At 40.9% G+C, this 15,637-nt stretch overlaps 1 protein-coding gene across 2 annotated transcripts in view; it reads left to right on the top strand.

Moving 5' to 3' along the window:
* Positions 1-15,637, top strand: part of LOC119647488 (zinc transporter 1) — a 71,676-nt gene that overhangs the window by 46,183 nt on the left and 9,856 nt on the right. Inside the window, exons 3-4 of one of the 2 annotated variants that reach the window (XM_038048446.1) lie at positions 3,738-3,752; positions 11,384-12,071. In XM_038048446.1, the coding sequence (XP_037904374.1) occupies positions 3,738-3,752; positions 11,384-12,071 (703 nt within the window). The remainder of the gene's footprint in view (positions 1-3,737; positions 3,753-11,383; positions 12,072-15,637) is intronic. The other variant, XM_038048447.1, reaches the window with a different exon arrangement.

Here is a 15,637-nt window from a genome sequence, read left to right as displayed (position 1 = left end):
TGACACATCGAATTTAATATTGGATATATTCAACGTATATACAATATGAAACCATCGTGTAGCCAAATATCCTTACATAAAAAATCGATAAAACTGTTGATACTTGAAGCGGTTTTCGGCTCGCATTTAGACAGCCTTTAATTTTAATAAAAGAAAAAGTTGACTGACTGTTTCGTCCAGGGCAGAGGCAACTCATCAGACGCTGCCTCACCTCTGCCTTGGGAGCAGCGTGATCGAAAGTAACGACAGAGAGTAATCGCTCCATTTATATATTTTATAGTCGCAAATACGTAATTGGTACGAATTATATTCAAGTGAAATCCGTCATAAGTTCAGACCTAAACCAGGCCGATCATCAAATCGTAAACCTTCAAATTAACACAGAGCCTAACTCCTTATCTCGGAAGTTGGGCACATATCCACAGTTGGCTAGTAAAATGTTCGACTGGAAAGTTTCAAAGACGATTTGGCACCTGATGTTCGTCACTCTGCTTCCCGACTTGAAGGCATTGAAATTGCCGGCAATAACTTTAAGGCTGCGGTCTCCAGCGTCAAAACCAAAGTGTCTAGGAACTGCTCATATTTCACTGTAGTTGCACTAGGAGGGAGGTGACAGCTACGGATTTTTTCCCTTACTTAGCCGGCTTCCGTGAATGCTATTGTTTTTTGCATGGCTGGCTTTCGGCATGGCCATATCGTTGCGTTTCCCGATGTGTCTTCCAACCCAGGTAGCGTTACCGTAATTTCGATAAGATTCGTCAGGTTTTTAGCAGAGAGAAGAATGGCTTCTTCTGCATGAATAACCACATTTTAAATCTCATTGGCGGCAAGAGATTGGTGTCGTCACTGAATATCGGATACCAGCCGATTCAGCTGTGAATGAATACCTGCCACTATGCTAAAATGCCTACCACTCAGCTAAAAATGGGTCCCACCAATGAGAAAAATTTTTCGGCGAAAGTCCGGATCTGCTTCAACTTATGATGATCATTTGGCGTTAACTTTAAGGATAATATACGGATTTTTGTGGGCGTCCTCGCATTGCACCATATACTGTAGGTTTACCACTTATACAACATTAGGCGTACCCCATGAGTTGGGGTTTACGAAAACAGAATCGTAAGAGCGAGTAAAAGGGATAGAAATTTGTGGACTAGCGAAGCATCAACAACGACTTAGGGGCTCAACGCCCCAGAATACTTGTTTTCTGCAATATAAGCTGGAATATCTGGGCCTAAGCTAAGCGATTTGATAAGTCGTGTGTAACAAGAACAGTGAACAGTTCGTAGACTTTTCCAATTTTTACCACCTCGTCATCGTCAGAACACTGTTTGAGCACAGAGTCTGCCACAAGGTCAGTTGGGTTTTGACTGAAGGGCTACAAACATTTAATCGGATCAACCATGTCGCAATCAGCAATAGATTTGGTAGTGGTCTTCTGAATGTATGTTTCCGGCTATCATCTAGGAGTGTGAAAATGTTCTCTGCTGCGCGAATGACACAAGCTGAAATAACCCAACCGAGAATATTAATGAACACTAGGCCTTCATCAAAACCTCCCTTGTCTCTAGTCATCATTATCTAGGCCGGCCTTAATAAGGAACTCCAGACATCCCGGTTTTGTGCCGAGGTCCACCAATTTGATATCCCTAAAAGCTGTCTGGCGTCCTGACCTACGCCATCGCTCCATCCTAGGCAGGGTCTGCCTCGTCTGGTTTTTCTGCCATAGATATTGCCCTTATAAACTTTCCGGGTGGAATCATCCTCATCCATACGGATTAAGTGACCCGCCTACTGTAACCTATTGAGCCGGATTTTATCCACAACCGGACGGTCATGGTGTCGCTCACGTAACATGAGAATACAAACTGCTCCTGCAACAAAATTAAAATTATCTTTGCCATCAACGTACTCAAATGCAGTAAAAGGCCCGGTGTTGACGGAGGAAAACTATTCATAGCTGCTTGTCCAGTCTTTGAATGGGAGGGGACGATGATCGTTAAGATTCCGAAAAAGGATAACCGTCTTGATAGCACCAACTGGAGAGGTATTTCAGTACTGTCTGGTGTCGCGAAGATCTTAGTTTAAATCATCCTATCAGAGAACACTTCCAGGACCTGATCAGCAGAGAAAGAAAATTTGTTTCCGCGTTGGGTCCCTCTTAAGCAACTATTTTTCAAACCCCTTTGGATCACTCTAAAACAGTAGGGGGAATTTAAATCAGCGCTCCACCTGCTGTTCATTTAGTAAAAGGTTTAAACATGATTGCGCAAAACGTTTCGTGCTGTATCGAGGTAGATTCTCGGAGAAATTTGAAGGGAAAGACGGTGTCTAGGAGGGTTGTATCTTGTCGTCCATATCATTTGTCGGCGACGTTCTTAATGCCGCTTTATCGGGAAAACGAGAAGGGTTTCAATAGACGATTTCATCTTTCATCATTCACCTCAATTACACTGATGACATCTGTTAACTCTCTCGACGCAATTCGTGGTGCTTGATATGAATTTTGAGAAGGTGACAAGCAGAGCCGGAAAGAAGATAAATACCAAAAAAAAACCAGGATATTAGTCTGATTGGCCATCGCATTCTTCGTATGGTGTCGATAATTTGATAACTTGATATCCCCATGACCTGCTTTCCCTACTCCAAAATCTGGAAAAACAACTATTTCAACATCAAGTTGGCACTTGCTGATGTTCTCTTTGTGATATTAGACTATATGAGCTGCGTTCCTTATGACATTCGCGAGCATTTGTATTATATCTATTTTGTATGTAATGTATTTTAATGTTCCGACTATCTCAACCATCTCGTCTTTTTGGGTATTGAAAAGAATAAATTCCTGGTTTGACATTTCCTCTCAATGTTTTTGAACTAACGACCCATCAACGGGCATGGGTCGTTGCGGCCGAAGTGCGATCGAAAGCTGACGTTTACAAATAACACTTGCGGTTTAACGCAAACCTCAAAGGGGACGCTGGACCCCACAATTCTACACCGTTTTCCATTAGGCTAACGAACGTTTTAGGAAAAAATATTCAGAAAATTGGGCCTACTATATGTTATATTATAGCAAATATTACGTAGTATATAGTTTTGTAAATATTGTTTTAATGCCTGTCAACTGACCCTTTGATAGCCAAACATGATATACCTCCACCTCAAAAGAATTTAAAATTTACTCATATATATAATTCCATATTCATCATTCATGCCAAGATCAGTAATAGATATGACTTACCTAGATCTCTTGGCGTCAGACAGCCTACAGCAAGGTGATGCTCCAGTCGAATTCCTCCTATTAATGAGAGTTCTTCGAATTCTTTCTATTAATGAGAGTTCATAAAAGCAAGACGTAATATTAGACACAATCCAACTCACTTATTTTTTGATTGAAAGCATTAAATTACAAGACGTAGTTAATAAATATTTAAGTAGCTCTAAACATCGTCGTCAGATTGTCCCAACATTCCTTTTTAAGTAAACATGATTTTTGTTTAGATTTACATTTTCAAACTATCAATTTAATAATTTACGTATGCAGCGTCTTGTGTACAAACTATTGTAGAAATAAGACAACTGCGTTTTATAACAAACCGATACGGAATATGTTCTTGCGTTGTTTAACTGTAAGTCGTTACAATTAACAATTCATATTAGCCGTATCATATCAATTATTTAGCACGTGTGGTTTTGCAATGATTAACTTATTTATTTTTTTTTTTTATTCTTTAAAGCTAGAACTTTACGAGGTGAGTTTTTACCAATTTTTACAGATCAGTGTACCTTCGGGGTGAAGTTTCAAATAGCTGAGAACACTCGAATGTGTTATAATATAACACGAAAAATATCTTTCGTAACTAAAACCCGATATTTTCTTCTTCATGCCTAGTCTTCCTTAAAAGCTATTTATGTCTTGGATTCCATGTTCCTCTCTCTAACCTAGAAAGAGTAGTCTAGTTTCCTTCTGAACTACATTTTGTATGGAACCATGGGCTACAGCTCTTCTCTACTATTTTCATTTCTCCAAAAGAACGATTTTCAGGACAAATTTTACTTTTTATTTTTCCAAACTTCCTTTTTTATTTCTAAAGGATATATATAATCCAATAGAGACTAACCCAGCCTTATCTCGATTTAGGAACTAACTAAAAATGTCACTAAATGGTGAGGGGACTAAGTGCATTGAATATTTGTTATTATGCTTAATATTGTATTTAAATATATGCATTTTTTACATCAAAATGGTTCTGTATTTATCCACTGAATATGCCTAGGGTACATACATATGTACTGCTATGTATATCGTGTTACAAGCCCAACATGATTACGGCCTGAAGATTTCTGGCCAGAAGCATCATTTTGGCTGTTTCTAGTTTAACTTGAACGAAAAAGATGAAAGGCAAGTATTACATTAACTTTAATTATAAGAGGCAGAGTGAAGAAGGTGAAAGAATTCGAAACATACAAAAAATTGGTAAAGAGAATCTTACGGAATACCTAAAGACGGTAACAATGAAGAATCTCTTATTGAAACTTCCTTCGCTGTTCCGTATCACTTTAATAGCTGTTTTCTATGTCACGTGGTTCTCAAGTACACGGATACATAAGTGGCTTCCAGAGAACTTTTGAAGAAATGAATCTTTTTGGCTACAAACTGTAGGATACATCGTTCGACTGCTTAGAAGTGTCCTTTTTGTTATGAAAGCTCTTCTCCTTTCCTTCTTTTTTTTTCATTAATAAATATATAATTTGTGAATTATGTGAGATACGATAAAAAGGAACTTATATTCCCTAGCCTTTGTCCAGTGTGGTAGCAGGGCCTGGTCTGAAAGTAATTACTTCTCTCGGTTATAGATAAGTTCCTTTCTATCTCACTATGAAGATCACTACGGTAAAAAATCGACGGAAAGCAAAGTTAAATCCGAAACTTTCTAATTTGGACAATATTCCTTCACATATCTTGACAATTTCACCAAGTGCATGTCCTGCGGCACAAATAAGATGACTTTTATTCTAAAATGGTTTTTAAAAAAATATCTTAAGCCCCCAATCTGTCTCTAAGGCTCACTAACATCTTAAGGCCCTAATTTGTTTCGAAGGCTGACTTTACTAAGCAAATCGATGGAGGCTGATTCGATGGACTAAGGCGCTTGTGGTATTCCCTAATCTGTCTCTAAGGCTGACCTTACCATTCAAATCAATGGAGACCGATTCGATGGACTAAAGCCCTTGTGGTATTCTCTCATGATATTAAACTATAGGTGTAGCTGCAACTGCAGAGGAATGGACAACACCCATCACCAACATACTATTCTTTTGTGAAATCTTCTTCTACGTAATTTGGGGGAAATCTATTCTTAACTCCATAGCATAAACTTCAAGCAAAGCAATTGTTCCCTGAACTGATCCAGTGCACGAACCCTAGGGCTATTTACACATCAACCCTAACCCTATTAACTTTGCGACCACCGAAAGTTTTTTGGCTTCGGAGTGCGCGGTAAAAATAATTAAAGATAATCATTAAAAACGGGGGTGACTGTGCATCTATTTCAGGACAGCGGCGCGGTTAGCCACTAGACAGTGTGCAGAGTATCAGCTGGAGTCACGTTTTGTAATCCGAAAAAATCGATAGTGTTCCTCCTTATCGATTTACCTTGAAATCCATGAAATATAAATTATGTATCCTTTACCACTCATTTACTAGCTTCACGAAGCTCGGCCTAAGGGATGCGTGTCGACAAATTCCACTCAATGAGTTTTTTAAGAATAAGGCAACTTTCACATTTTTAGGGCGGATCAGTAATTTACCTTAAACCACCTGGTGGCTTATGGATAAAATCTTCGCTGTAAACTTTGGGCATGAAGTATTTGAGCACATATACCCTTAAGTGGATTTTCGGCTCTGTTCGATCATGGCATCTGGGTTGGTAAGATGTTCGGCTGCACTCGCGCAATCGTTCCGTTGTTTCTTTTTATACTTTTCTCCGTTCGTCCGTATAAGTGAACCATTAGGGTTGCCTAGAAGCGGTTCTTGCTAACCAACTGTTAAATAGCGATTCTGCCAGACCCAATAAGAATATAGCTAAGGAACATAGGAGTCCATCCTCTCTTAAAAAGTTGGAGGTGCTAATCTACACTTTTCCGCCCGCGAGGAGGACTGTGAATCAGAAACCCGCTTAGAGGTTAGATCCCACTCATTTGAGATTGTCGAAACGGTAATCATGAACGGTAGGCTTCTCTGCATATAAGTCTCTGGGCTCAGAAAGCGTAATGCCAGCCATGCTCCAGAAACAGCAAGAAAGGGTTATTCCATGGCTTGTAAAGATTTGTATTTCGTTTGGACATGACTCGCGAGTGGTTTTTATACCTAACAACGTGAGCACCAAAGTTATCAAAGAGGGGCTCTAATCAGATGAGATTGGAGGGGTATTCTACACAATGGATAGTAACTATCTTCAGTCACTTGACCACAGCTATGAGAATAGGGATGCCCCAGGGTGATGCCAGCTCTCCGGTACTTTGATTAATAGTGATGGATGAAATTCTAACAATATTAAATAGCAACGGAGTGAAGGTGATGCCTTACGCCGGCGGATTGGTGATTTTGATGTCAAAGATGCTTCCCTATGCTATGAGCGAAATTATGGAGGGACTTTAGGAAAGGTGTGTCTGTGAGTTGTAAGATGCACAAATTCAACCAAAACGTTGCTGTCACAATTTGGCACGAAAACAAGGACACCTGAATTCCACCAAAAATTGACACTTTTCTTCAATAAATGGGTAATGAAGATAGGTTGACCTTTATTTCGACTCAGGCCTCAGTTAGTAATGCGGAAATATTTTGCTATCATTAGGCCGGTGTTCACTTACCCATCCCTGGTGGGCTAAGGTGAAACAAACAAGCTTTCACTGTAAGCTTTAAATGCATCAATTTGCAGACCTTGGATTTGTACACAACCTGGGTGGCGTGCGGTTGAAAGGCATTGCCATCTATAGCGATAGTCAAGCTGTATTAAGAGCATTCAGCAGTCCTTTAATCACTTCAGAAATCATTTAAGAATGTAGAAACCGACTGAATTCTGTTTTTAAATTCAATACGGTGGAACTACCCTGGGTATTCGGTCATTGTGGTGTAGAGGGATGTCTCGGGTGCTTCAAAAAAAGAAGGGTGTCAGTAACCAATAGGGTTTGGCTGCTCAGAAGCTTTGCCTGCCCCAACCTCATCCACACAAACATTGGTGTGATCCTGGATTTGTGGATTAAATTGGAACATAGGACCAGGAGGATTAAGAAGTCTTATTCTGCGACGGCAGAAGTGGGGTCTCCAGCCGAGGATAGTTCTCTCAATATATACAGCCATGGTTCGCCACATTCCATATTGTCTAGTCGCGAACGTTCAGCAAGAAATACAATCAAAAATACCGAATGTTGGACAATGAAGCCCTACGCTCACAGTAATGTCCTAGATGGATTTTCTCGGGAGCTCTGGGTATTCTCAACGGACTAAGCAACAAGGCAATCTTCAGGAGGAACTTTGCTGTGAACTTTCCAACCAGGACTGAGTAGAAGACCAGGAACCGTAGACTCGTCCTATATGCGTTTCCAAAGATCATGAAACTCTGACTTTGCTGCATTTCTACGCTCTGTGTGCCCCTCCATCCATCTTGCATGGTACAACACACTCATTTCTTTAACCAGAATGTCGACAGTGATCACGCCTGCACCCCACCAATACTGCCTCATCTGATGTGGTTCTAAAAGCGCTGCAAACCCTCAAAGCCATCACCCGGCAAACCGAATTCACCTGCTTCCGTCTCTGAGAGTCTGCAAGCGCCTCTGCCCACACAGGTGACGAGTAAAGCAGGACGGAGCGCACTACTCCAGCCAGCACCAACCTCCGGCAGTGTTTCGGCCCACTAATATTCGGTTGCCTTTTGGCATGCATATTCTAGGTGTTCCCTAAAGCTCAATTTGGTATCAATTATTACCCCCAGGTATTTGATAGCTGGCTTTGATACGACGGTATATTCAAAGACCTTCACTTTCACAGTGTTATTTTTCCTGCAGTTCGTTATTAAGACCGCTTCGGTTTTCGCGTACACCAAGGTCAGCCCGGCTCTTTCTAGCCAGGACTTTAACGCTCTCACTGTTTCCGTCGCGTAGACCTCTACATCTTCTGGGTGTTTCGTTGCAACAACCACAGCTAGGTCATCAGCAAAGCCGACGTAGCCCCTCTGGGACGGGAAGAGCAAGCACCCCATTACACATGATATTCCACAACAGGAGACCAAGTACCGATCCCTGTGGAACCCCGACTGTGATAATGTACTCTTTGGGGACTGATCCGTCCCTTACCGAAGATTCCTCTCTGAGAGGTAGTTTTCCACCAAATTCGCTAAATATCCGAGGACACCTATGTCAGCCAATGCCCCTTTAATTCTGCTCCAGTTGGCCGAGTTGAATGCGTTTTGGACATCCAGCGCCAACACGGCAGAGCAACCGCGAGAAATCAGTGCACCTTTTGTCAGGTTTACCACCATATTAATTGCGTCTACCGTAGAGTGGGCACGTCGGAAACCAAACTAGCGTTCCGACAAACCATTGCTGGCTTCGATGATGGTCAGGAGTCCGTTGTAAATGAATATCTCCATCATCTTCCCCATTCTATCCAGCAGGCAGATACGACATTACGACGCTGGATTTCCAGGTGGCTTGCCAGGTTGCGGAAGCAACACCAACTTTTGCTTTTTCCACTGGGCAGGGAATATTCCTTCTTTTAGGTACGCCTCGAAGGTGTTGGCGAGAAGGTCGGGCCTAGTCTTCACTGCCAGTTTCAAAGCTCGACAGTTACTGGGGGTATTATACCCTCATTTAGATGGAAAACCATTTGCCTTTCCCTATTTTCGCGGTGAGGGAACAGAGTGGTAACAATATGTTTCAGGAGGCGCGGACAGGTCACCACTCTGCAGGCCTCGCCCCAAGTGTTTATGTCGGCGTGGTCACACAGCTTTTTGAAGCAGTTTTTTTTTGCTCCTCCGAATGACTTCTTTTAGGCGGCCACGCAATTGCCTATGTGTCTCCTCTCGACCGTGGCCACCGGGCTTTCCCCTGAGCCTCTGGCAAAGCGTCCTTGCTCGGGAACATGCGGCTCGCAAGTATATGTATAGCTAAAAAGTTTGACTTATGTTATAATAGCTAGAAGGACATGATTATGCAGGGAGGTTTCGTTTCTAGCTTACCGATGCCAAGAGTGGAAAACAATAATACATGTAAGGCAATTAGACAATAATTGAGTTCCAGAGTTAAAAAGCTATTCGCCACATATGAATATGAACCCCAACAAGTTCTTATTTTTTTAATTGGATTGGATTGGAGTGAATCGTTAAGATACTGTGCCACTTTATTAGGTATAAATGTGGGGAAAATTGGGCAAACTTATCGACACTTTAGTGATATCCGCATTGAATATCCTTGAACAGATATGTATATATGCAATGAATATTAAGACTTCACAACATGATAATTCTAAGAAATCAATAAACTGATTGATCTTTCATTTTATTCTTCGACATCATTGGATCATCTACAGAATTAATGAAATATAGTACATACATATCGAATGTTTTACCCGGCACGTATTCTATGTCATTCGAACATTCACGTACTCATATAGTATTCTCTCATCGTACAAATATGAATATGCAAGCATATGGTGCGTATCACAACCTCTGAATAATTTAATTATTATTTAACACATTACATCAACGGATATTATACTCACGAAACGATTCCAGCGTAATTAAGTAATGATGGCGGGCAACCTTTTTCGATACCTTCTTTTGGTTTCAACCAGCTAACGTGGTATGCATATTTAGAAATATGTTATGTCCACATCATGGGCAATAAATAACGAAACATTTAATAAGTGCGAATAATTACAAATATCAAATGATACTATAAGTGCTTGTATAGTTGCATGAACCTCAGTTGCCATGCTCTTGGATGTGCAATAGAAGGTGAAAAGGCCAGTGTTACGTCTAAGGACAAATTAGGCTTATGAATGAGTTTCTATGAAGCCGACAAATGTGAGTATTGATGGCGATAGTAGCTGGGTTCAACCTTATCAGCAGGTTGTAATGACTAATCAGAATTCCGACGGCGCTTAAACGTGCATGAACACTTGCACATTTCCCATGTTTCCAGTACCATATTTGCGTCCACAAAACATTCAACTATGAATGTTTCCTCTTCATTTATCATACCCTAACGACTGTGGCAATAAAGTCGAAGGTTACACAATTAAACAGGAGGAAGAATCACAGCTTCTGGTAGTAGCGACTTTATCGCTTTTCAGATAAGCATCATTTGTTCATGGCATGTGAATATCGGACTCAGGACTGGTATTTGACAAATCATTTACTGTAATCTACATCTTTATCACCCATTCTCCCCTCTACCCCGCAAGCTGCTAATTGATTATTATTTCAAAATAATCACAACAGCTATTATCAAAACTCAGACTAGCAACACAAAGTTTAATCAAAATCGGTTAACAACAAATTTTATATAAGAAAAATGTATGTGCGTATAGATACGCGCATTTATTTTTATATCAACTAAATCGAATGAAATCACAATAACTTTTTTTATTCAATTTGCTTTGTAGGCCAATTTATAAAGATATGCTTTTTCGCTGCGTTTCATAAATGAATAAAAGCAATGTCATCAACTTACTGTTAAGTATTTGTTATTATTATTGAAACGGAAACTTCAATTAAAGTCCCACTTTGGTGGAAAGAATGTTATGTTTCTTTATTCTTTCCACATTGACCAATTGAACTTTTTTATAAACTTTGCAAATGATATGATGGTTTCACGGTTATGATTTTAAGATACTTTCTCCGAAATTTGCGACTTACTAGGAAATTTGGCGAAGTGGCCCTATAATTACTGGATGATTATAGCGTACCATGCCAGACAAACATGAATGAATTTTTATATTTTCGCTTTTGTTTAAACTGCAAATATTATGATGTACGCCATAAGATGCTTTAATGCTTGGATAAAATAGTGAAACCAGCCTTGTACTTGATTCAGGTGTTATACTTATTACCTGGCCTCGCATTTAGAAACAAAAATTACATTATCTCGCAGGTAGTAAGCACGCGAAAATCATTACATTTTCATCTCTATGTTAAATGTTTCCCCTAAATATTGCATTTCCTACATCATTCCAAGTTCCATATTGTAAGAATTTATGTAGGTGGTGATAGGCTCTGGTTACTTACAAACTGAAAAGGCTTTTGGATTAATTTACATTTTTTCTAATCAAAAATCAAAATGCGTACTGATGCCATGTTTTCTTGCTTCTTCTCCACAGCACAGCAAACGAATACAAAAACTCCGAGAACGAAAGGAAACCAAAGTATCCAAAGAAGAATCACGTTTCGTAGAAGTATGTCTCGACAGCAAAATGAATGTGTGTTCAGCAGGACATTCCCGCGAATCCAAACTATACAACACATTCGGGTGGACCCGAATAGACATCCTGACAATGCTGATTGTATGCATATTTCTTGCATCATTATCCTTTTCCCTACTCGTCGAGGCCTTACAAACCCTCGTTCATATCGATCACCAGGACACAATGCATCTACCAGTGCCGGTCTTCATTCTGGGAGCTGTGGGCTTAGTGCTTAATGGGCTGTGCTATCTTCTGATTGGCGGTTACACAATGCATCAAGGAAGCTTTTTCCATGTTACCTCAAGTGGGGATGTAGTCCTGGACAATATATCATCTGGGGATGATCTGAAAACGGGTTCTACGGGACTAACGAAAATGAAAAATGATATTAGGCATATTCCGGAAAATGTTACCGAGCCTCATTTTGAATCAGGACAACGACAAGGACTATATGAAATTTTCCGAGATGTTTGCAGTACACTTTTTGTGATGGTTTGTGCAGCAATAATCTACTTTTCGGATAATGAACAAATTACGAAGTTTATTGATCCAATCATATCGATAATATCGTGTTTATTTCTGCTGTTTATGAGTTATCCGTACAGTAAGTATTTACTTTAATTAAATTTTAATAGACCCTACTAAACATAAGTTAAAAAACTAGAAAAAATCATACAGGACGAAAGATTTCCTACAATTCGATTAGGAAAGAAATATATAAACCTCGCAGAAAGACGGTAGGGCGAAAACCTCAGGAAATAGTAGATATTGGTTATCATGTTCTAAACACCCTATGATCTCTGCTGATCTAGTAATTTAGATTCATCTACAATATTTTCTTCTTCTTGAAAAAAAAAAAAACAATTAGTTATAAAACAACTGTCAATTTTCCTGATTGGTAATAATACCTAGTTTGCATGGTGCCTAGAATTAATATTTTCATTAATAGCGGGGATCCTAGGGAGACGTGCTAAATATGGTGGATGTAAGGCAAGCAATATTGTGGAGCCTATTACCTGCATGCAAATCACTGAAGCAGAAAAGGAACACACACATAATAATTTCTGAAAAAGACAATAAGTCTCATAAATGGGAGGGATCACCGTGGATCCCAGTGAAGACTCTTAGAATTATTGTCCAGCATCCAAACATTTTTGAATGTTCATTATCATTAGAAAGAATATCCAAGTGATGACCTTACACACTTTGCGGGCCTTTGTTTAACATTGAAGCAGTTCCTAAGAGTGTGTTTTTATCACCATCAACGGCGTAACAACCGGTATCCGGTCTAGGCTTGCCTTAATAAGGAACTCCAGACATCTCGGTTTTGCGCCGAGGTCCACCAATTCGATATCCCTAAAATCTGTCTGGCGTCCTGACCTACGCCCTCGTTCCATCTCAGGCAGGGTCTGCCTCGTCTTCTTTTTCTACCATAGATATTGCCCTTATAGGCTCTCCGGGCTGGATCATCCTCCGCCGCCCACCGGATCCTCTTGAACCGGATTTTATCCACAACCTGGAGGTCATCGTATCGCTCATTGATTTCGTTGTTATGTATGCTACGGAATCCTCTATCTTCTTGTAGGGGGTCAAAAATTCTTCAGAGGATTCGGCTCTCGAACGAAATAATTTTTGTAAGCTGAAAAAGGCTCTATTGGCTACCAACAACCGTGCGCGGATTTCGTCATTTCGTCATCGTAGCTGTTATCGGATGTGATTTTCGACCCTAGACAGGAGAAGTTATCAACGGTCTCAAAGTTATAGTTTCCTATCTTTGTTTTTCCCGTTTGGCCAGGGTGGTTTGACATTTTGTTTTGCCTTCCTTGATGTGTAGCCCAAGATCTCGCGTCGCCTGCTCGATCTGGATGAAGGCAGTTTGTGCGTCTCGGGTCATTCTTCCCATGATGTCGATATCGTCAACATAGGCCAGTAGTTGAGTGGACTTACAGAGGATTGTAGCCCTCAAATTTACCTCAGCATCACAGATCACTTTTTCTCTCATGGCCGTGTACAGTTTTAACTTCCGCGCCTGGTGCGGTTGCTCCCTATACTTTTCAAGTTCACAGGCTTGCTGGTTCTACACGGTATGCGGCATTCTTACGTTCTGTTGCAACTTACAATCATTGTCGAACCAGCCGTTCCGACTTTTCTTGCGGCTGGGGCCAAGTATCTTTGTGACCGTATCAATGATCACGCTCTTCAGGTGGTTGTGAAGATCATTTGTTGATGCTTCATCTCCAGGACATCTGTTAGTTGCGGTTATTGCGGCATCCATTTCGCCCTTATAGGTATTGCGGAGGGCCGGGTTGTGGATAGCTTCAGTGTTAACTCTTACCTGATTGTCAGGGGAGATTCTGGGTGGTGTTGTTATTCGAGCTCTGAGCACCATGCCAACGAAATAGTGATCCGAGTCTATTTTGGTCCCCCTATATTTTCTCACATTCATCAAGGCTGAGGTGGTAGCGTTCGATCAACACGTGGTCAATTTGGTTGAAAGTGGTCCCGTCTGCAGAGGCCCATATATGTTTGTGGACCGCTTTCTGCGCAACCCAGGTACTTCCAACAACCATTTCGTGTGACACTGCTAATTGAATAATCCGCAGTCCGTTATCATTTGTATTTTCGTGTAAGCTATGGGAGCCGACGCATCGCCTGAATACGGGCACCTTCCCTACTTGGCTGTTAAAATCCCCAAGTATAATTTTGATATCATATCAGGGACAGGCTTCGAGGGTTCGTTCTACTGCCTCGTAGAAGGTATCCTTCTCCGACTCTGCAGTCTCCTCTGTAGGGGCGTGAACGTAACGTTTATGAGGCTTATATTTCTAAACTTGCCTCGCAAAAGCAGAGTGCATAGCCTTTCGCTTATATTTTCAAAGCCGATAACAGCAGGTTTCATTTTTTGGTTGACTAAAAAACCTACTCCGTGCACATCGTTTACTGGATGGCCGCTATAATATATGGTGTAGTGGCTCTTCTTCAGGAAACCGGTCCAACCCATTTCTTGCGACGCTGTTACATCAGCCCTATATTGGGACAGGGTATCGGCTAGCTGCTAAGCAGCATTCGGTCTGTTCAGGGAGCGCACGTTCCATGAGAAAATGCGCAAATCGTTATTCCGTTGTCGTTGCCGGGTTCGTTGTTGCAAAGTCATTCCTGTCCGAGGCCTCTTCTATCGCTTCGTAGCGCGGTTTTCCGTGTAGGGTTGCCAGCCCTACCCACCCCCCCACCTGGAGGACCAGTTGGTACAATTTGTCCCGTTTTTAGGCGCATAATCGTAAGAATATCTGTTGTAAAACTGACGCGATCAGACCATTCGAGTCTGTTTCGATAGACAAGCATCGTTATCGGTCCCAAAAACAACACCATATTAAGTTAGTTGGTGCGGAGCTGTAACCCGTGGTTCCTTTAGCTCGACCGATTGAACGACTTTCTTGATATGGTGGCCAGAATACCCGAATATAGCTAGTAAGACTGACAGATTTGTTCGCCAAGAGTCAGGCTCCACAGTAATGAAACCAGTGCTTGTTTTTATTATTAACTCATCCGATGTTAAGTCTGTTCTGAAAAGTAAAGTTGCAAAGGTTCATTCAGCCGAATGAACAAATTTGAATTCCCGGAACAGGCTGCAAACAACTAATACACATAAGCCAAAGAAAGCAAAGTCTGTTTCCCTTTTTTAATTTAAAGGTTTATGTATTATATATACTATATATGCATGTATAGTAAAATGCCGATAATTCATACGGTATAGGGGAAGGCGATTTGGCATCAAATATCGAGATTACAAATTATCGGGAGAGCAAAATAAGGAAAATTACCCCTGGAGACTGGCAAATTTGTACGAATTAACCGAAAACACGAACAATCGATGTAGAAATTCTCGGGATTCCCTGTATTAGAAAGCTTAGGTAAGTGCAAGGTAGTGCGCACCATGACAAAAGGAACCCCTTCTACGTTTCCGTAGTCAGCAAGGTCTTTTAGCGTCCTTCAGGTATGTACCTGACAATTTCATGGGTGCAAATGATAATGACTTTTTTTATGATGACCCTGTGCTCATCAATATTCGAGGGCGTTGCTTTTTAGAGTCTGTATTTCTTACGGGGATTGTGGGAACGATCCGTAACGAATTGTCTTAGGGTACAGTAAATTAACATAGAAAAGACAACT

Source organism: Hermetia illucens, chromosome 2 (assembly GCF_905115235.1).
Source record: "Hermetia illucens chromosome 2, iHerIll2.2.curated.20191125, whole genome shotgun sequence".
NCBI lineage: Eukaryota > Metazoa > Arthropoda > Insecta > Diptera > Stratiomyidae > Hermetia > Hermetia illucens.
Note: the sequence above shows the minus strand (reverse complement) of the source record. Positions and strands in the feature narration are given on the sequence as shown.